The sequence below is a fragment of the Miniopterus natalensis genome, chromosome 7 (genome assembly GCF_054644295.1).
Source record: "Miniopterus natalensis isolate mMinNat1 chromosome 7, mMinNat1.hap1, whole genome shotgun sequence".
Taxonomy (NCBI): domain Eukaryota; kingdom Metazoa; phylum Chordata; class Mammalia; order Chiroptera; family Miniopteridae; genus Miniopterus; species Miniopterus natalensis.
In genome coordinates, this window is record NC_142087.1 from 71,735,680 (window position 1) to 71,755,058 (window position 19,379).

A 19,379-nucleotide genomic window follows, 5' to 3' on the forward strand; every position below is an offset into this window, starting at 1 on the left:
ACCCCACCGGCGCACCCCGCCTCCGGGCTGCGCACCCTTTCTCCTCCTGCTCCCGCTGCTGCTCCTGCGCGGCGGCGCTGGCGGCGGCCGTCTCCCCGCGCTCCCGCCGCGCACCCGCTCCGGGCGATGACGGCCGCGCCGGCGGGGAGGGCCCGGCGCCCGGCACCTTCGCTTGCAGCGGCGGCGGCGGCGGATCGGCGGGGAGACCGAGAGCGGCGGGCGCGAGGGCGCGAGGGCGGGCGGGCTGGCGCGGGGCGGGCGGGGAGGGGGCGGGGAGGAAGGGGGCGGGGGCGGGCGCGGGGCGGGGGGGCCGGCCTCTTACTTCATTCTCCGCTGGAACCGACTGGTTTCCTGTAGTACGTCACGGTTCATTCAAAAAAAGAAGAAAGAAAGAGCCCTCCTCTGAGCGGCTCTGCCGCCCCCCTCCGCCCCGCTCCCTTTCCCGGGTTAAAGGAGCCGCGGCCGGGCGGGGACCCGCGCGCTCCGCCGGGGACACATGGCGCGCAGGGCCGCGGCCCGGGGAGGGCGCGCCTGGGACGGCCCCCGCCCGCCGGCTCCTCGCGCTCCGCCCGCTCCGCCCGCTCCGCCCGGCCGGTGGGTGGCGCGGCGGGCGCAGGCCTCCCGCGCGGCCGCGGCGCGGTGGGTGTGCGCGGGGCCTCCTCCGGCCTGCGGCGCTCGGGGCCGCGAGGAGCCGGGCGCGCGGGGAGTCGCACGCGGCCGGGCCGCTGGCTGGCTGGCTGGCTGGCTGGGTGCGTCCAAGAAAACAAGCGCTGGGAAGGCGCGGGGGAGTCGCTGCGACCCTTCCCAGCGGCGTGGGGGGCGCGTTGGGGCGGGGGGGGGTCACCCTTCGTGTTGCCAGCGCCCGGCCGCCGAGGCCGACCTGACCTCGAGCCCAGGGACCTCAGCGCTCCCCTCGGGTAAAGGGAGACGTCGCCGCACATTCATTAGCGTCTTGTTTACTTTCAAGTTGCTTCCTAGGTGTCCAGGCAGAGCACACACTCTGCGGACACCATCCCCGACCCAGGCCAGAGGGGGCTCTCGGGGGGCCAGCGGGGGGAACGAGGGGCTTTGAATGGTTCCCTAAATGCTTTTGCTCAGCTCCTGACACATTGGGCCCCGGGTTAGGGCTGGGCTCTGAGGTCTACATGGTGACTTTCAGGCCCGCAGCCCCAACACCGGGGTGGGTGGGTTTCCAAAGGCCTCCACGGTCGCCTAGCAGCCTATCCCAGATGGCCACACCTTCTCAAGTTAGCCACACACACATATAGGCACACACAAGCACACACATTTCTTAATTCATCAGCATGAATAGCCCCTTGGAGAAAAGCCCAAGTCGGCAATCAAGTTGCAGGAGCTTCACTATTTTTATCTCTAAGAGTCTTTGACGAATAAAGCCCGGAGAGAAAAAATGTTTACTAAAAGCATAGCAGCTTACTTATTAGGGCCCAAGTACAAATATATAGGGACACTGGATTATTGTGGTCATAGAAACATGACAAATGAGCGCTGCACTTTGTACGAATTTGTTGAGACGCTATCTTTGTCTTGCTCCGTGTCTAAAATCAAAGCATTTATTCGTAAAATAAGCACAGAAAATGATGTTCCTTTCTTTATCATTCCCAGTCAGCCCCCCTGCCAACCTCTTGCATGTGGGAATGGGTGCCTGGTCCAAACTTCTTGTCCAGGCAAGAGGGAAGGAAGGGAGATGCTCTGCCCTGTCTTCCGATGGCTGTGACAGAGTCCCCATTGACCCATGGCAGTGACAGGAGGCGTTCTGGCCTGGAGGTGGACGCTGGGTATAGATTGACCCGAGATAATATGTTCCCACAGAATTAGTAGAAACCCGCCTAATGCCACAGCATTCTGGTTTGGGGATCTTCTCAGAGCCTTGTCATGAACCTCCAAAGCTACTTAAGAGGAATTGAAAGCCTCGGTGCTTGTGAGACCCAGCCTGTGAGTGAGGAAATGAGAGGACAGAGCTGGAAAAGAGATTGTACTTCTGCAAAGGGGCAGCCAGAACGAAACATAACCCCATTCCCAGAGAACGAAAAGCTTCCGTATCCCTCCCCTCCTTTGCCGCATAGAGCCCCGCTTTACGGATGTCCCAGGCCCATTCCTTACGTGGCGTATTGACCATCCTCTAACATTCTCAGGACAGATCTGCATGAGCTGCTTGGCTAAGGATGATATTCCCTGGGACTTTGAATGGAAAGAGGGAAACCCTTCCTCCATTTGGATTCCACGTCTTAGACTCTAAAGAGGTCACGTATTCCTTAGAAGTGTGTGCATGAACTGTCTCTGGGCACTGATGAGGTGGCAGACGCAGCATTGGCCTGGGTCAGGAGTCCTGGGTTTTAACCTCAGATCTGTGACAGAGACCTTCCAACAACCTCCAAATGTTTCTGCTACGCACTTTTCATTTCCTAAGATGTCTTCCACTTTGTTTTTTTAAATCCTCACCCAAGGATATTTTTGTCCATTGCTTTTCAGAGAGACAGAGACAGAGAGAGACAGAGAGACAGAGAGACAGAGAGAGAGAGAAACATCGATGTGAGAGACACACTGATTGGTTGCCTCCCTCACATGTCCCAACCGGGGCTGAGCCTGCAACCAAAGTATGTGCCCTTGGCCAAAATCAAACCCAGGACCATTCAGTCCTCGGGCCAGTGCTCTCACCACTGAGCCAAACTGGCTAGGGCTGTCTTCCACTTTTAGGAGCCAATGGACAAGCCTTTGCCAGCTCTGCCTGGCTGGATTCTAGGACGAGGGGAGCACCAGGAAGAGAAAAGACCAAGACCCAGGGAGTGGAGACTGCATGCAGAGTCGGAAAGGCCTGTGTTTTCCTTCTTTATTCTCCAGTCTGCCAAACAAAAAGTTTTTTATTGCCAGTTTTCGCCACCTACTGGTTGATGTTTAGCAATATCATTCAGAAAGTTCTCTTCATCACCAACATAAATATTTCCAAAGTTTATGAAATTCGAAAAGAATATTAATCTAATCTGGGCATACTATACTAATGTTTAATATAGGTATGCATAAAATTTTCCCAACTATTAAACTTTTTATTTAAAATGAGGAAAGACACCATTCACAGATTCACAGAGGAAATTGATAACTAATAGGTAAGATGAGAGAGTTAAAAATATAAAACATGACCTCAAACCACTTAGGTAAATTGAAGTGGAAATAAATCCACACACAAAACAAACTGACTAGAGAGAGTAAAATCAAGTAGTCCCTTTAGTCTTCACAAAAGAAAAAAATGAACTGCTTGAAAAATGACATTTCACAGACCTGGATAAACAATCCAAAGTACTAATTTCCAATTTCAAGTATCTTCTAAATTACTGTTTCCAGCTTTATTGAGATATAGTTGGCATAAGTATCTTATACATTATAAACTCTTATGCTAAATAGTGGCACACCCTTTCAGATAGTTCGTATACTCTGTTGGCAAACATCATGTAATAATGTTACTAATTAGTTACTAATATAAATACTAAGAGTAATACTGTTCCCAATTCACTTATGCTCCAGAGTGTCTTCTGCTATAAGAGTGATCACACCTGAGTCATCCGCTCCATGCTCTCAAACCATCCTTGTCATCCTCAGAAAACTCTTGTCAAATCTAAACCAACAAGCCTTGGTTTAACTCAGAAACCCACCTGACTAATTTATGATGGCTCCTAATCCTCAAAAATGTTTAGAGCAATTAAGCAACAACCTTTAAAACTAGGCAATGAACAGCAGATCAATCATTCTTTATGCAAGTTCATAGCAGGCAAATAACGTTTACTTTTGGTTTACAAAGGAAAGCACAGGAAATTCACCTGCGGTAATTTTTTCCTTTCAAATTAATGACTTTGCTTTTAAGGTGAAATAAAAGAAGAAGAGAAACCTATATTTTTCAAATGCCTACTGCTCTCACTGGATTGAAACTGCACTCATAGAACCAAACAACATGAACCACCAAGGTATTGAGGGGGTTGAGACAAAGAACTGACATTCTTAATGTGCAAAAACTTTTGTTCTCTTATGCTAGTTAGCACAGAGCACAGTATCTCCCAGGTATTAATTCCCGATGAACACGTGTAGAAATATCAAGAGTAATATGTTTGATTCCTATTGCTGGCATGACAAAATACTCCAAACTGGGGGGCTTAAACCAGAAGTGTTTTCTCCCACAGTTCTAGAGGCTTGAAATCCAAAATCAAGGCGTGAGCAGGGCCACGCTGCCTCTGAAGGCTCCAGGGGAAAAGCCTTCCTTGCCTCTCAGCTTCTGGTGGTGGCTGGCAGCCCTCGGCTTGTAGCGGCATCACTCGTCTCTGCCTCCGTGGTCACATGGCATTCTGCATTGTCTGTTTTCTCCTATCGTAAGGTCATCAGTCATACTGGTTTAGGACCCTACTAAGCTCGCCATAACTTGGTTCTTTCTGTAAAGACTCTGTTTCCAAATAAGACCATCTTGTGAGGTACTGGGGGTTAGGACATCAACTTGTTTTGAGGGCACACGACTGAACCCATAATACGCATCTAACGTGATACCTTTCAAACAAATGACTGTTTATTCCAAGGCCTACGGACTCAGCAACCCCTGAATTTCAAGGGGAACCAGGATCTTTCTAAAGATGAAATCTGGCCATTTCACATTTCTGCTCAAAGTTTGTCAGAGACTAAAATCTCAACTCCTTTGCCTGGTATGATGTGGCCCAAGCCCACCACCTGGGCACCCTTCCACTTTTCTTCTTGCAGCTGTATTCGTTTCGTGTGCTTTCTGGAATATGCCAACATCTCTCACATCTTTTACCTCTGCACACCTGCTTGTCACCCTGAAATGCACCCAAGCTTCTCATGGCGAATTCATACTTGTTCAAGTTTCATCTCCCCTGTGAGACCATCCCTGACTTTCCTGGGCAGTCCTAGGATTTTACTTGTGCCACTAGAAGAGATTTAGTAGAGGCTGGGAGTTTAGAAGTCAGAAAGCTGGGATCTGGATCCTCTCTATCACTTAGTAGGTGGACCTTGGGCGAGTTCCTGTGCCCTGGTTTATAACATGGGGATATAAATGGCACTACAGTCGACACTCCCCCACTTACCCACAGTTAACTGAGGTCCAAAAATATTAAATGGAAAATTCCAGAAGTAAGCTATTCCTAAGTTTTAAATTGCACACTGTTCTGAGTATTGTGATGAAATCTCTCACCATCCCACTCTGTTCCACCGGGGAGGTGAATCATCCCTTTGTCCACACAGTGGGTATGCCACACCCATTATTTACTTAGCAGACGTCTCAGTTATCACATCAATGGTCCTGGTGTCGCAGTGCTTGTGTTCAAGTCACCCTAGTATTATTTAATAATGCCACACTCACATAAGTTTTATAGCAGCATAATTACAATTCTTCTATTTTATTACTATTGTTAATCTCTTACTGTGCCTAATTTATAACTTCAACTCAGGAAAACCATAGTATCTATAGGGTACAGTACTATCTGCGGTTTCAGGCATCCCATGGGAGTCTTGGAACATATCCCCCTCAAATAATGGGGGGGGACGGACTGTGTACTCAGAAGGTTAGAGTATGATTTAAATGAGTTCAACGTGAAGCGCTCACAACAGTGACTGGTACTGGTTATGTTTTCAACTTTAATTACTTACATCTTCATCACAGCTAGTGTGGGAGCCAGTCCTAATTTCTGACATACTTTTTTTCTCTAGATTATAAACCATTTGCAAGCAGGGACCATATTTTCCTTTGAGCATTCCAAGCCTAGAATAGTGCCTGGCATTCAAATACTTGTGGCATAAAATTCAGAGGCGCCAAGCCAAAGAAAGGAATGAGGAGTGGTCCTTTCTCCAAGAAGACTTGTAAGAGCCCTCAGAGGGATGATGGGGGGGGAAGCAGCAAGAAATGTAATCGCCGAGGTGGGGGGACATGCTGTTTGCGCAGAGTTATGTGCCCGGTGCCTGGATACTGAGCTCATCATGGGCACTCAACAAATATATGTCGAATGAGAGAAAATGGAAGTTACAAAATCAGAAGTGGAACAGAAGAAATATTTTTTCTTTTCAAAGGTCTGAAAATAAAAGCTTTAGAAGTGATATCATATGCCACTTATGTATATCAATTGCTAAAATTTAAAGAAAGGTGGAGTTTGCAAACCAAGATGTCCAAGGAATCTCTCCCCAATGTGACTTAAAATTTTTTATTGAAGGACTGAGAAATACCAAGGCGTGTTCTTTTACGCATTAGTATTTTATGCCCTTCAAGATCTAGGAAATATTTCATTATTAGAATATGAAGGTTTAAAGTATGGGAAATCAACTTATTTGTATATGAAACATAATTACTTAAGAAATTTTACTAAATTCCACCTTTCTTTTGGTTTTACGCATATATCCCACATCAGAGTCACAAAAACACAACTTATTTGAAACAAGAGTTCATTTTATCAAGTATGTTGAAAAATCACCATCTAAAAATGATAAAAATCAAGCCTTGTCAAGTGTTTAAGATGCAAGGTTATGGAAGAGGCCATGTTTTGCTTAAGTGTATCTTCATAAATGCAAATTTCTAGAAAAGTAAGTTTTCAAATCTGCAAAGCTTATTCCCCATTTATTTTTTGTTGAGATTCAGAAATACAAGGTATGAAAATTAGGCTACAATTCTGCTGCAAAAGCTTTCAAAGTAGCAAACCCAAGTTCTCAGGTATATCAAAATATCCATGTGCACTCTCATGGGTGTTTAGAGTCCTGGCCAGGGGGCTCGGCTGGAGCATCGTCCTGTGCACCAAAAGATTGGGGGTTCAATCCCCAGTCGGGGTGTGTGCAGGAGGCAACTGATGGATGGTTCTCTCTCCCTCTCTCCCCTCCCTCTCTCTCTAAAATCAATAAAAATATATCCTCAGGTGAGGATTAAAAAATAAAATAAATTAAAAAAATAAAAATGTTTTTAGAGTTGTGACATCAAGCAAATGTAAAATACCTATTATCGCCTCCTCAAAATAGCAAATCTGCCATCACTGGAATGAACTAAACGAGATTTAGTCCAGAAAAACGGAAGGTTATAATTAGTAGGAAGTTTTAAAAACTGAGTTACTAAGAATTAAAAGAAATGAGACAAAGCATCTTGAGTCTGAAAGTATGAGTATCTAAGTGTCGAGTGAGTAAAGACAAGTTTAAATTAGAATATGATACAATAAAGTTAAGTCTGTTGATGATATAGTTCAGTTAAAAAAAAATTATTATAGCATTGCCTTCTTCTAGAAAGACAATGACATACAATTCTTGGAATGGAAGCAACTATTACCAAAATACTTTGTCATCTAAGTGTTGGAAAGAGTCTCTCAATATTACCTTTCAATATATGGTTTAACATAACCAAATAAAGACTACAACTCAACACCAGTTATTAATGCACAGAGGCTATCATTAAGAGAAAAAATGCTTTTTCAGCTGTGAAAATTAAATTTAAAAAATATAGGAAAAAACAATTCCCTTGACTCTGTTTTAGTGAAGAAAAAAAAAGTATTTTTTATACCTTTTTCAACTACAAAGGGTCCCAACATTTCAGAATTTCTCTGGCTGAGTGGCATTAAACATTTTAAAATACATAGACTCACAAATATGTTATAATAAAGCAGTACAACCAACCTAGCAGCGGCAGGCTCTTCAGAACTAAACTTGCATAAATGAGCTGCTGCTGGTCAGAGAACCAACATTTCAACAGAATTATAATTAAATTCCCGCCATAGGGAAGACTGATCCACTTCTAATATGACAGAAAGCACTGGATCAATGTGATCCCTTAAAAAAAATTTTTAAAAGCCAATAATTTCCCTAATAATCTGACTCAGGGCCTTTTCTTTTCTTCCCCCAAGAAAAAGGGCAATGTAAAAAAGTTGTACAAGAAATGAGCCAAAAACATAAAAAATAGAATTTGCCTTGTGACATTTTCATTTTTTTGCTGAAGTCAGATTTTTGCATGCTGCTGCTTAAATGTCTATAATCCCTTTATCCAAAATCCTTCAGGCCAGGTGCGTTTCAGAATTCACAATTCTTTGCATTTTGAACAGGTAGTATGGGGCATATACTGGATGTGACGAAACACTTCCACAGAATCTGGGGCAATCCCCATAATCAAACCCAATGGTAGTTCTTCAGGTGAAATGAATGAAGTCCATGAAGTGGTATGAATAAAAATTATAATAATTTCACGTCAGTTTATGTCAGGTTTTCCTATCAAGTGAATTATGGCACCAAATTTAGATAGAAAAAAAAAAAAGCACCTTAGTTCGCAAAGTTTTTTGGATAAGGGACTGTGGATCTGTGACATCTCTGACAAGCCCATTCCCTGACATCATGATCTCCACAAATCTGCTCTCATGCCTCAGCATCAGCTACGGGTTGGGGACATCATCTCCCACCACAGACCAGGGGTCCAGGCAGCAGATCACCTGCAGTCACAGGACTATCTATGAGGACACTTTGAGAAATAAATATTGAAATAACTACTGTTAATTACTTTTATTAAATGAGACACTGTCTTGGACTAGATTTCCATAGAGACCAGCAGAAGATGCCAACATGTGAGGAACACTGATGAGAAAAGAATAAAATTGAGAAAAATCCAGATATGAAATGTAACTGTTTTCTTCAAATTAGGAAAATACAGCTCTTACTCGACTTTAGAGTCTGCACAATATGACTCCGCAGAGTTTGCAGACAATGGCGACCTAAGACTGAAAGATTCATGACCCCATGAGGGCATCAACCCACCCCCATCAACTGCACTGAAATCATCCCAAGCAACTTAAACATTAAATAGTAATTTCTTTTGTCTTTGATAGTGTTTAATGTGCCATTCTCACATCTTGATTAATAAGACCCCATGGATTAGAGCCATTAAACATCTCACTTTTTTTAAACTTAAAAAAAAAATCCTCACCCAAGGTCATGCTTAGAGAGAGAGGGAGAGAGAGACATTGATGTGAGAGAGAAGCAGCGATCGATTGCCTTCTGTAGGCCCCCCATCAACCCTGCAACCCAGGCATGCTCCCGACTGGGGACCGAACCAGCAACCTCTTGGTGCTGGGGATGATGCTGAGCCACTCTGGCCGGGCAGGCAAACATCTTACTTTTAAAAAATTAAGTCAAGAGGTTCAAACGCTCAAGAGCAAAAAAAGCTTTGCTATGGTTTTTTGGTCTTTAATCTTTTGTAGAGTTTCTTTTAACAATAAAAAAAAACAACTTTCCTCTTTGAAAGCAGTGGTCTGTTCTCACCCAGATGAGCTGGAAGGTGCTCCAGACACGCATCCTGACGGCAAGGAGGGGGCATCGTGTCGTGATGAAGGTGGCCGTCCTTACTCGAAGGAGCACAAGGACAGGACGAAGCAGGTGGCTCTGGCTAAGACTCACCAGAGGCACTTGCTATGGAAATCCACCAAATGAACGGCAGGGCCCGCAGTCTGGACGCAGCGCGCAGGGCGAGGTTTCCGGAGCTGAGCCGCTCCAGTGACCAGGGCGCTTCCCGAGCACGTGCTCCAAAGGGAACGTTCTCAGGGTCGCTGCGACGGTCACAGGAACAACAGGAAGTCGTTTTACTTCAAAATCTAGTATCTTCGAGATTGGCTTTGGTGTCCAACTTTCTTTTCTTAATGAGTGAAATTTAAATATGTGACGCCAGCCTTTCCTAAAAGCTACTATCTACCACGAGAACATCATCACACTGCTTCATTGTTTTTCTTAGTTTTCGTTAGTTCGTGAATGAATTGAAAAGGTCAAATCAGAAATTTTTAATGGGTTGTTTTTTGTGTTTTTTTACAAAAATATTAGAGTAGTAGAAGCAAAATTGGGAAGGAAAAGACGAGAAGAATAAACTATAATGGAATGAAACTTCAGCTCATCGTGGCTAGTGAAAAAAATTGTAAACATTTAGGCTTCTAAGATTTTATTTCTCTTCAAGAAACATTTTAGGAGGCTGCCTTTCCCCACGAGTGAAAAATGAGAAGTGCCCGAAGCGTTTGAATCTAAAGAAGACAAGAAAGCATTCTTTTTCTGACTGGAAAATGCCCATCTCCTTCCCTTCCCTGCACTGCCCTCTCCCATCCCCTTTGGAGTTTCATAGGATCAGAGAGAGAATCCACAGGGGTCCACTGGCAAGAAGCACAGTGAGCCAGGGATTCATCAGCAACGCGTAAACTCATCTTGAATAAAATACACTAAATGAAAGAGAAAAGAGAAAAAAAAGCCCCAGAAACCCATAAACTGCCTCTCACGGAAGGTTTAAGAAGTCCTCACAACATCTTATGTGTCATGAAGTAGATTTCTGGACTTGATCTCTATGGGGGAAGAAAAGAGTAACTAGAGAAAATGTAAATGATCACTCTGGAATCCGGTTAACAACCCTGCTAGCACCTATTACGTCCCACACCGTCATCACCTCTCCACCCAGGGATCAGATGCTCTCCTATTCCATGTTTGCATAGTATTAATAATATTGTCTGCAGTTGAACCTCTACCCCCTCGCTTTGCAGCCAGGTTGCCGAAGTCCGCTGGTCCCATCTGACATATTCAAAGCAATACCCAAGTGTCCGTGGGCCAACAACTGGGTCCCATCCAGCAGCAAGCTGCTCACATTATTTAGAAATATTCTTTTCCCAAGGTTTTAGGCAGTTTTGTCTGCAGTTTCATATTTTGCTCTTTCTATCATGCAGCGACGAATTATGTTGTCGAAGCTTCCAAGGTAAAACAAAGAGAGCATACGGAAAAGGCCCATGGTGACCACCTGTAAGAAAAAGATAGACCCATGAACTCAGCCAACAGTACAATACAACAGTAACTTCAAGAGATTTTAGGATATGTCTCTAAAAAATAGTTTTCTGAGCCACATTTTCTCATCTGCTGCAAGGATACATATAATGAAAACTTTGTTAGTGTCAGTAAAACATTGAGGACAGAAGCTGTCGGCTCTGCACCACTGGATACACAGTGCCTGCCAGATAGGTAACCACAGAATAGATGTCCAATTAACAAATTCAAATTAAACAAAGAACAAAAGAGGGATTCCTAGCAGTCTTGAGGTTCTAATAGCTAGGGAAAATTCACTCTGGCATTTCAAATATCCAAACTACAATCAAGGCTTTTTGGTTTAAGATTTATGTTCTGGTTACAAAGTCAGACCATATGCCGGGTTCTGAGAACAGATATAGGCCTGCCCTCCAGGAACTTAGTCCCCAGCTGCAAAGACAATCAGTTGGAGAAAGACAATTACTGTTTCAGGGTTAAGATGGCAAATAACCATATCCGCTAACTTTCACTTTTTACTCTAAAAGACTCACTACCAGCATCTCAAAATGGAATTCTTGAAAGGCATAAAACTGCAAAGAGAAACATTTTCAAATATGCAAGGTCTCAAATTTGCCTCCCGCGCACCCTTTTTACAGAAAGCTACTAGAAGTAAACAGCCACCGTGAGGGGGACAACAAAGAAAGGTAAAGTCATGTGAATCAGGAGGCAGGGGACCCCAAACAAGAGAGAGGCAGAGGCGTTCCCCAGGATGACCGTAAAGGCTGAGGGGAGGGTCAGCCATGCACAGACATAGGGGCAGGTTTCAGGAGGAATTTGTTCCAGAAGGTGAAGCTGATAGAGTACCTGATCTTTCTGAGCAAAGAAGAAGACAGTCATTATTAATAACACACAGAAATCGGACACTAAAAGGAGCCATAACAGTTCAGGGAAAACAAAAGGTTGTGCAAAAAGGGAAATTCATTATTTCTATATTTCATAGCTCAGCTGTGAATAGCACTTAAATAGCCATAAAAATGATGATCCTAATGTGGATGGAACATCACAACCCAAGGGAAAGAAATGTATCCAGACTGAGTTCAGGACGCAGGCACCGGCTGAAGCTTTAGATCTGACATCACTCGTACAGCCGTGGGAGAATGAAGGCGGCCCACAGGGGCTGTGCAGCACTCGCGTGCGTGTTCCACGCAGGCATTCTCAAGTTCCTGCCCCGCGCCAGGCACCACCTGTGCCCTCAGAGAGCTTAGGTCTACTAGAGCGCCTACGCCGGAGAGGGAATCACAACATCGCGGGTGTATCACAGAGAAAAGAGGAAACCAACAGCTAAGTCATTCGGACCTTCGCCTGGATGCGGTCTACCGCACCTAACTCAGCCCTTTGTTATAACTGCCCATGGGCACCGGCAGCCCCTGCTCAGGCAGCCCTCCCGCCCTCTCCTTGCCCTCCATCCACCCTCTCTTGTCCACGGTGTTGTCTTTCCAGAGCAATCCCTCTGGTACAACTCAGTCACTTTCCACTACATTAGCATCACCATGCATATGGGTCTCTCCCACCAGACTGTGAATCCCCTGGAGTTCACACCTGATTCTTCAGCAGCAAACACAGCACCGAGCACTTCAAGGAGCAGTTAAGTGTTTGCGTCCTGGATGAACTATAGTAGCCATTAGGGTGGGGATTGTGTTGAGTCCCTTACTTCTATCTCCCTAAGTTGGTTATCTGTGTTCTGACTCACCTAGACAAAGAGTTCTGGTCTAATATCCCAGTACTGTCAGGCAAGGCCACCCCTAAACTACTCTAGACAGAGGAGAATTCCATTTTCCAAACACTTCAGACCAGAGGAGAGCCCAGATTAACGCCCAACCGCAGAGACAGCATTTTCTCTCTGCGTCTGCAGGGCCCAGCACCGACAGCTTCTTCCCAGTCCAAATGCCCCCTTAAACCTTTCACCTATTTCCCAGTGACATCCCTCGTAGAGGAAGGGAAAAAGTTGATACTTTAATAAAAACTTTTTCACTTGCTCAGATCAAGTTGCTAAGTCTTCCTTTATTTAGCCTTTCCTCATCGAGGTTTAATGAGAGGCACTATCTGTCTGTCTGTCTGTCCATCTGCTGTCCACGGCACAGCTTACCTGCTGGAGCCCTTCGGTAATAGAAGTGACTGGAGACATCCCGCAGGTCAGGGATGAGAGCATGTACCCATCTGAGCCAACGGAACTGTTAAAATTTCCTTGCTGGACAGAAGAGAAAAAAAAGAGGCAATAGTAGTTATTAACCAATTCAACGTCCCAGAAACAGGGAAGCGTGTCATTTAAGTGGGGTAAGAGGGTAACAGACCATGGGCTGCAGCTCAGAAATGAATGTGGCCTTGGCAGAGGGGCTGAATGGCTAGATGGAAGGTTCTCAAACTATGGGTCAGTCCATGGGCCCTGGGTGTCCATGAAGCGGGGGGGAGGTCCATGAGGACAAAACAATTCTCATAATAATACTAAAGCGCTAAAGTCCTTTTTCTCTGAGTGACATCTGCAAAATGATGGCTCATTAGCACAAACCACAGCAGTGGCACCTCTCCACTGCCACACACACCAGCCATAATAAATACAAAGAAAATAGAAATTTTGAAAGAGCTTATACAATTTTAAAATGTCAATTTTGCTTTAAAATGCTCTTGATAAGGCACGAAAATGAATCATTTTATTAAATCTCAACCCTTGAGGCCATGTCTTCTTAATATTCTGGGTAACAAAAGGAGACTCCGCTGTGCACCAAACCCAAGGGGCTGCTGCCTGGAGACATGCCCTCTTCCTACGGCCTACGTCATGAAATTTGTTTTTTCCATGGAATACCATTTTTACATCAAAGAACCATGAACAGAGAACCTACGGTTATTCACGCTCGGTATTCGGAAAATATCTTGTAGACAATCAATGAAATGAGCAGTTTTTGTGGCCAGTGTTAAAATCTGAGCTTTCCATGAAACTGTCAGCTTCCTGGTATGTGAACTTTTATAAGATCAGCAGCGACATCAATGAATATAATTTTTTGGGTAACGCAGCAAACCCATATTTTCCAAATGACTAATGTATGATGTTCCAAAATCATGAATGGGTACAAAGCACTCCAAGTGCAAAGACCAGTGGGTTTTACTGCAACAGAGAACAAAGGTTCATTAATGGAGTTTCCAATTCCACACAGCAACTAACCTCTAAGAAACTACCATTCATCCAGTTTGGGTTTAATACTAAAAAAGAATGTCCACAATGATCTGAAAAGCCTATAAAATACCCCTCCCTTTTCTAACTACACATGTGTGTGTAAGGCCAGATTTTCTTTCTGTCCCTCATTCAAAACCACATATGACAACAGACTGAAGGTAGAAGCAGCTCTGAGAACCTGGCTGTCTTCCAAGAACACAGACATTGAAGAGACGACCGAAGTGTGAAACCAAGACTCTCGTCTCACCAAAGGTTTGTTCTGAGAAATAATTATGGTTGTAAATATGTTACACTAAAATATAATGGGCTGCCCGGCCGGGTGTGGCTCAGCGGTTGACCATCAACCTAGGATCCAGGCGATTGGGGTTCGATTCCAGGTCAGGGCACATGCCCGGGCTGCGGGCTCGATCCCCAGTCGGGGGTGTGCAGGAGACAGCCCATCAATGACACTCTCATCATTGATGTTTCTATCTCTCTCCCTCTCCCTTCCTCTCTCTGAAATCAATAAAAACATTTTTAAAAATGTAGTCGGTTTATTATTTTAAATGAATTATAAATATTTTTAAAATTATACAGTTTTCACTTCTAATATGGCAAACGTAACCAATGTAAACCAAAGTTCTCTGGGGTTGTCAACCATTTAGTGTGTAAAGCGGTCAAGAGGTGAGGAAGTTTGAGCACCACCAGACAAAATGAATCCTGCCAAGATACAAAGAGCTGTTTCAGATCATTAAAAACACAGAGTGTTTGCTTTCACTGGAGATAAGCAGGAAAAACAGAGCCCGCCCCATCCATGGTGCTGACTTTCTATGCCTTTGAACACGGCAGGGTCAAGTTCTCCCAACGTCTGCATGTGTTTTAACAGAGTCTGAGATTTCCCATTTTCTGCTCTGGTGGGCCTCAGGCACAGCGTCCTGACACGTCTCATTCCAGTGGTCCCCAAATTTCCTAAGTTCAGTGTGAGCCTCAGGTTTACAGACATCCCTCATAATTGGCTGTTTGGCTGCGCTGTGGTCACAGGAATATTGTCAAAAGCCTGCGTGTGGCACATGCGCTGTTCTACAAAATAGCACGTGGTTTCTGAAGGTACACTTTTTGGACTCCAAATTAACTCAGTAGCCCAGATGCACGTGGCTGGGTTGACAGGGGATGGCCCAGTGGGCTGGCTGTACTTTCTTACTAGTGAACATTTGGGAAAAGGATTCTGTGAACCAGGAAGGTGAAAGAAAGCTGGTGGGTCTGGCAATCAGGAACCTCAACTAATCTAGAACTAAAAGTCCTGTGGGAAAGAAGAGACAAAGCAGCATGCCACATGCAGTATATAGAACACACGCTGACACATCACAGGTCAGTCTCATTTTCTCTTTAAAGGACTAATGTTCCCAGGCACCCACACTGATCAGTCTACTCCTAAGGTTAAGATATATAATTCATTTCCAGAAGCCTGCTAATTAACGTGGAATCGATAACGTGTCTGGGGGAAGAAAAGCAGAGTCCCATATTAGATATGATGAATCTGACTGGCCCAAAAGATATAATAAATAAAATCAGGACGACTTACTATGGCATCTTTAACAATCTGTTTGGCCACTTGCTCTGGTGTGCAAATAGACGTGGTCTCTGAAATAAGACGGGTTTCCAAAGGCTAAAGTGGAAAAACAGACACATCAATACCATTAATTTAAAAAACCAATCATTCTTACATCCCTCTTCCCCCGATTTATAAATAATTCCAGTTCTCTACCTTTCAGTAGATTCCTATTTTGAGAATTAGGTCCATCTGGATTCTAAATCAGTTTCTACCTGGTCATTGTGTAAAATTCAGCCCAGTAGCTGAACCCAGACAAAGAGGCCCTGGCCACACTCTCTGTATTACGTGGGGTCTCAGCCCCAGCGAGGACCATCAAAGCCTGAATGAGAACCCATCACTGGTACAAGACCAGAAACACCCCTCCTTGAGTCCTCACTGCTGGTCAGACACCTGACTGATGGTGTTTACGAGGAGCCTAGACTGGGTGCCCTGAGCAAGTCTGCTCTTGTGACCTGCATCTCTGCTCTCACCGTCCGCCCAGGCCAGCAGAGGACTGGCACCTGGACAGAGCTGGGGTCCTGAGCAGGGACAGCTGCAGCTCTGCTCAGCACCACAACTGTTTCTTAAAGGACCTGCGAAGAGGCAATGAGGAGGCTGGAAGATAAAATGTAGCTGTGTGCTCTTACTAGGTGGGGACATCAGAACCCCAAATCTTAGCCTTTTGTTAAAGGTCAATCTCAATTGTCACTGAGGTCAAAAAGCCTTCCGTGAGCTCTTAAGTGGCAGCAATTTCTCTTCCCTTGAACATGTCTGCCTTAATATATATTATAGCTACTTGAGTATTTACAATTTACCTCCTAAGTTCTTCGTGGGCAGGGTCTTTCTCCCTGGTTTTTTTGTTTGTTTGTTTTTTGAGTCTTCTTTGTGGAAACCTGCACACAAATGCTCAAAAACTCTTTAGGGACTTTCAGTCAGAAGTTTCAAAGCTGAAGCCTTAAACTGCATGAAACTATAATTTGTATTTAGCATGCGGGCTTAAAAGAATTAAAATTAAAACCAGAATATATCTTCTTAAAATAGAAAAGCACAGCACTTCATGAAAGTCCAGTACGTCTTGACAAATCTGAATTAGGAGAAAGGCCCTTTTGAAAGGGCCGCCATTCACTCTTCCAAACCACCAGGCTGGTACAACCCCAGGTGGTCAACACACATTAGATTTAAAAGCACTATGGCGCCCCCTAAAGGGCTCACAGACCAGTGCAGGATTTGATTTGCCCCGAGAAGTCCGTCCAGCATTTTAGTGGAGGGGAAAAACCCCACCCAACTTAACATCAAAATCAAATCTTCACAGGGAAATCTCCACCCTGTCAGTGTTGGCTTCAAACTACAAGACTGCGTAGCAAATGCTGCAAATCCGCTTAGCAGGTTCCCCGCTTATTCTAAGACAGACAGTTGGCTTAAATTTACTCCTTTGAAATAGCAGTAATTTTCAAAGAGGCAGAGCCGAAGAGAAATGAATAGGAAAAAAGCTTCTAAATCATAAACACCTTTTAGCAAATATACGGTGTGTGGAGCGTAAGTGCCCATTTTTATGCTGTGGAGCTTCACACTGAGCATTATTACGGAAGAGAGGAAAACAAGCAGCGCCAGTGCAGGCGGGAAGTTCTGACTGACTCCTTTCTCCACTTTATTGATTTTGCTCGGTGACTACTATGCATCACGGCATGGAGGAGGTTCCTTAAAAAAAATGCAAAGCTTGTATTCAGCTCAGGACCACCGAGAGTCCTGTATATCATGTAGGTGCCCAGCGGTCATAAGCACCATGGAGAAATAATAAAGCCAGAGGATGGTGAACGCCCAGGGGTGCTGGCAGAGCCGCAGAGGGCAGGGAAGTGGCCTCTGTACAGAGATGGGAAGACACAGGGAATCACCCATGCAAACATCCAGAGGCGACAGCAAGAGTGAAGCCCGCAGGTGACCACAGGCCTCGCAAGCTCACGGAACCGAGCATAAGAGGAGAAAATGCTGTGGGCAGGTAGGTGGCCGAGGTCCAGACAACTGTGGGACCTTACAAGGCTCAAGGCCTTTGGATTCTGTTCCAGGCACAATGGGAGCCACCAGTACCGCACTAACATGAAGCTACGACCAACATGCAATGTTTTAACTTGAAGTTACTTAAAAGTATATAAAATTAAAAATTCAATTTCTCAACCCCACTTGCCACATTTCAGGTGCTCAAGAGCCACAATGTGACTACCATATTAGAGAGTAAAATGCAGAACAGTTCTGTCATCCTAGAACATTCTATTGGACCATGCTGCCCAAGAGGTGTTCGTTCTTTCGGGTTTGTTTTCTGTTTTGTTTTTGCACAAGAGGGTTTTAAACAGGGATGTGACAAGGCCTGACTTAAGCTTCACAAAGGTCACTATCGACTTCATACAGAACAGACCCCAAGGGAGATGAACAGAAGCAGGCAGACCGCTCTGAAGGCTAGTAAAGGAATTCGGGCAAAAAGATCAGTGGCTGTTACTGCTGGAATGGAAGTGACATGTGCAGTTAAAAAAACAAACAAACAAACAGGTCCGATCCACAATATATTCTGACAGTGGAGCCAAGAGGCAGACTGAAGCTGGCTTATCGGTTTCCACCTGAGCAGCTGGGTGAACGGTGGGCGCCAGGTAATGAGAGGAAAGTAACAAGGGGAAATGAGAGGAAATCAAAAGGTCCGTTTTGGAAATGTTAAGTCTGAGGTGCCCATTAGACCTCCACAGGGAGACAATGGAACAGCCACCGGGTCTTTAAGTTCAGGGGGAGAACATGATTTTTAAAGAATATCGTCTCATTAGCTAAAAATCCAGGCTGTACTCTCTCCATCATAAAGAAAACACCTTAATAATTCAATAAGGCTTCAAAGATTATTAGCAAAACTCACGGCCTTCGAAAATATGGCTGCATTGTCCAAGATCTGAAATGAAAGTTCCAAAAATTTCAGAGGCCTCTAACTAGCACATAAATTGAAAGAAACTCAATTTCCTAACTGATGAAAATGGCCTGTGGGCTGAAGTGTGAAAAGAGAAAAATCAGAAAACGGGTTTCCGATGTTAAGACCTGAATCGGGGCACAGAGGAATACTTACCTTTGTTTTGTTTTCTTCTGCAAACCCAGGGGTGTCCGTGTCAGGTGGGTAGGCGACGGTGACATAGACATTATATGGCTTCACCTGCATTTCAGAAACAACGGATGCCCCTTCGGTAAACAAGATGCAATTCCCGTCCACCCTCGCCAGCCCGCACTGCGTGCCACGCATGTGTATGTAACAAACTCTGCCCTGATTTCCTCAAAGGTGGCCCAGACCAACAGGTCATTCTGTAAGTGCAGAACCACCACCCACGATCTGAGTCAGGACATGCCTCCCACGCCTCTCCACCAAGGTCATTTAGAAATAAAGACAAAAAGCTCATCCTAACTTCTGCTCCAGAAGACAGCTGGTCCTAAGGTACGGCCACTCACCCCTTCTTGGTTTCTTCCCGCCCGCTGCTGCCAGTGACAAACAGACAACGCTAAAAGGAATCCCCTTGGTCTCCCGGCCCTCTGCGTGCCCCTCGGGTTCAAGGCGAGGCCTAAGTCTGCTCCTCCACCGTCAGGCTGCAAATGTGTTTTCCTTTACGCTGCTTCTGAAACTCCTGTTACAGTGATTTCATCTACAGGATATGCTGAGGATATTCAGACCCCTTCCTGTGTTCTTCTCGTGACACCCAGACCCGGGTCTAGAACTGTATGCACCCCGAGAAGTTTGCTTGTTCAGGGGCTCTCTGTGTAGCCAGCCCTGCC

At 45.0% G+C, this 19,379-nt stretch overlaps 1 protein-coding gene across 1 annotated transcript in view; it reads right to left on the reverse strand.

Moving 5' to 3' along the window:
* Window positions 1–6,597: 6,597 nt before the first annotated feature.
* KDSR (3-ketodihydrosphingosine reductase) overlaps window positions 6,598–19,379 on the reverse strand; it is a 37,859-nt gene continuing 25,077 nt past the window's right edge. The window contains exons 7-10 of the mRNA XM_087819146.1: window positions 18,685–18,768; window positions 15,579–15,662; window positions 12,935–13,036; window positions 6,598–10,786 (exon numbers count right to left, since the gene is read on the reverse strand). Of these exons, the coding sequence (XP_087675272.1) occupies window positions 10,667–10,786; window positions 12,935–13,036; window positions 15,579–15,662; window positions 18,685–18,768 (390 nt within the window). The 3' untranslated portion in view covers window positions 6,598–10,666. The remainder of the gene's footprint in view (window positions 10,787–12,934; window positions 13,037–15,578; window positions 15,663–18,684; window positions 18,769–19,379) is intronic.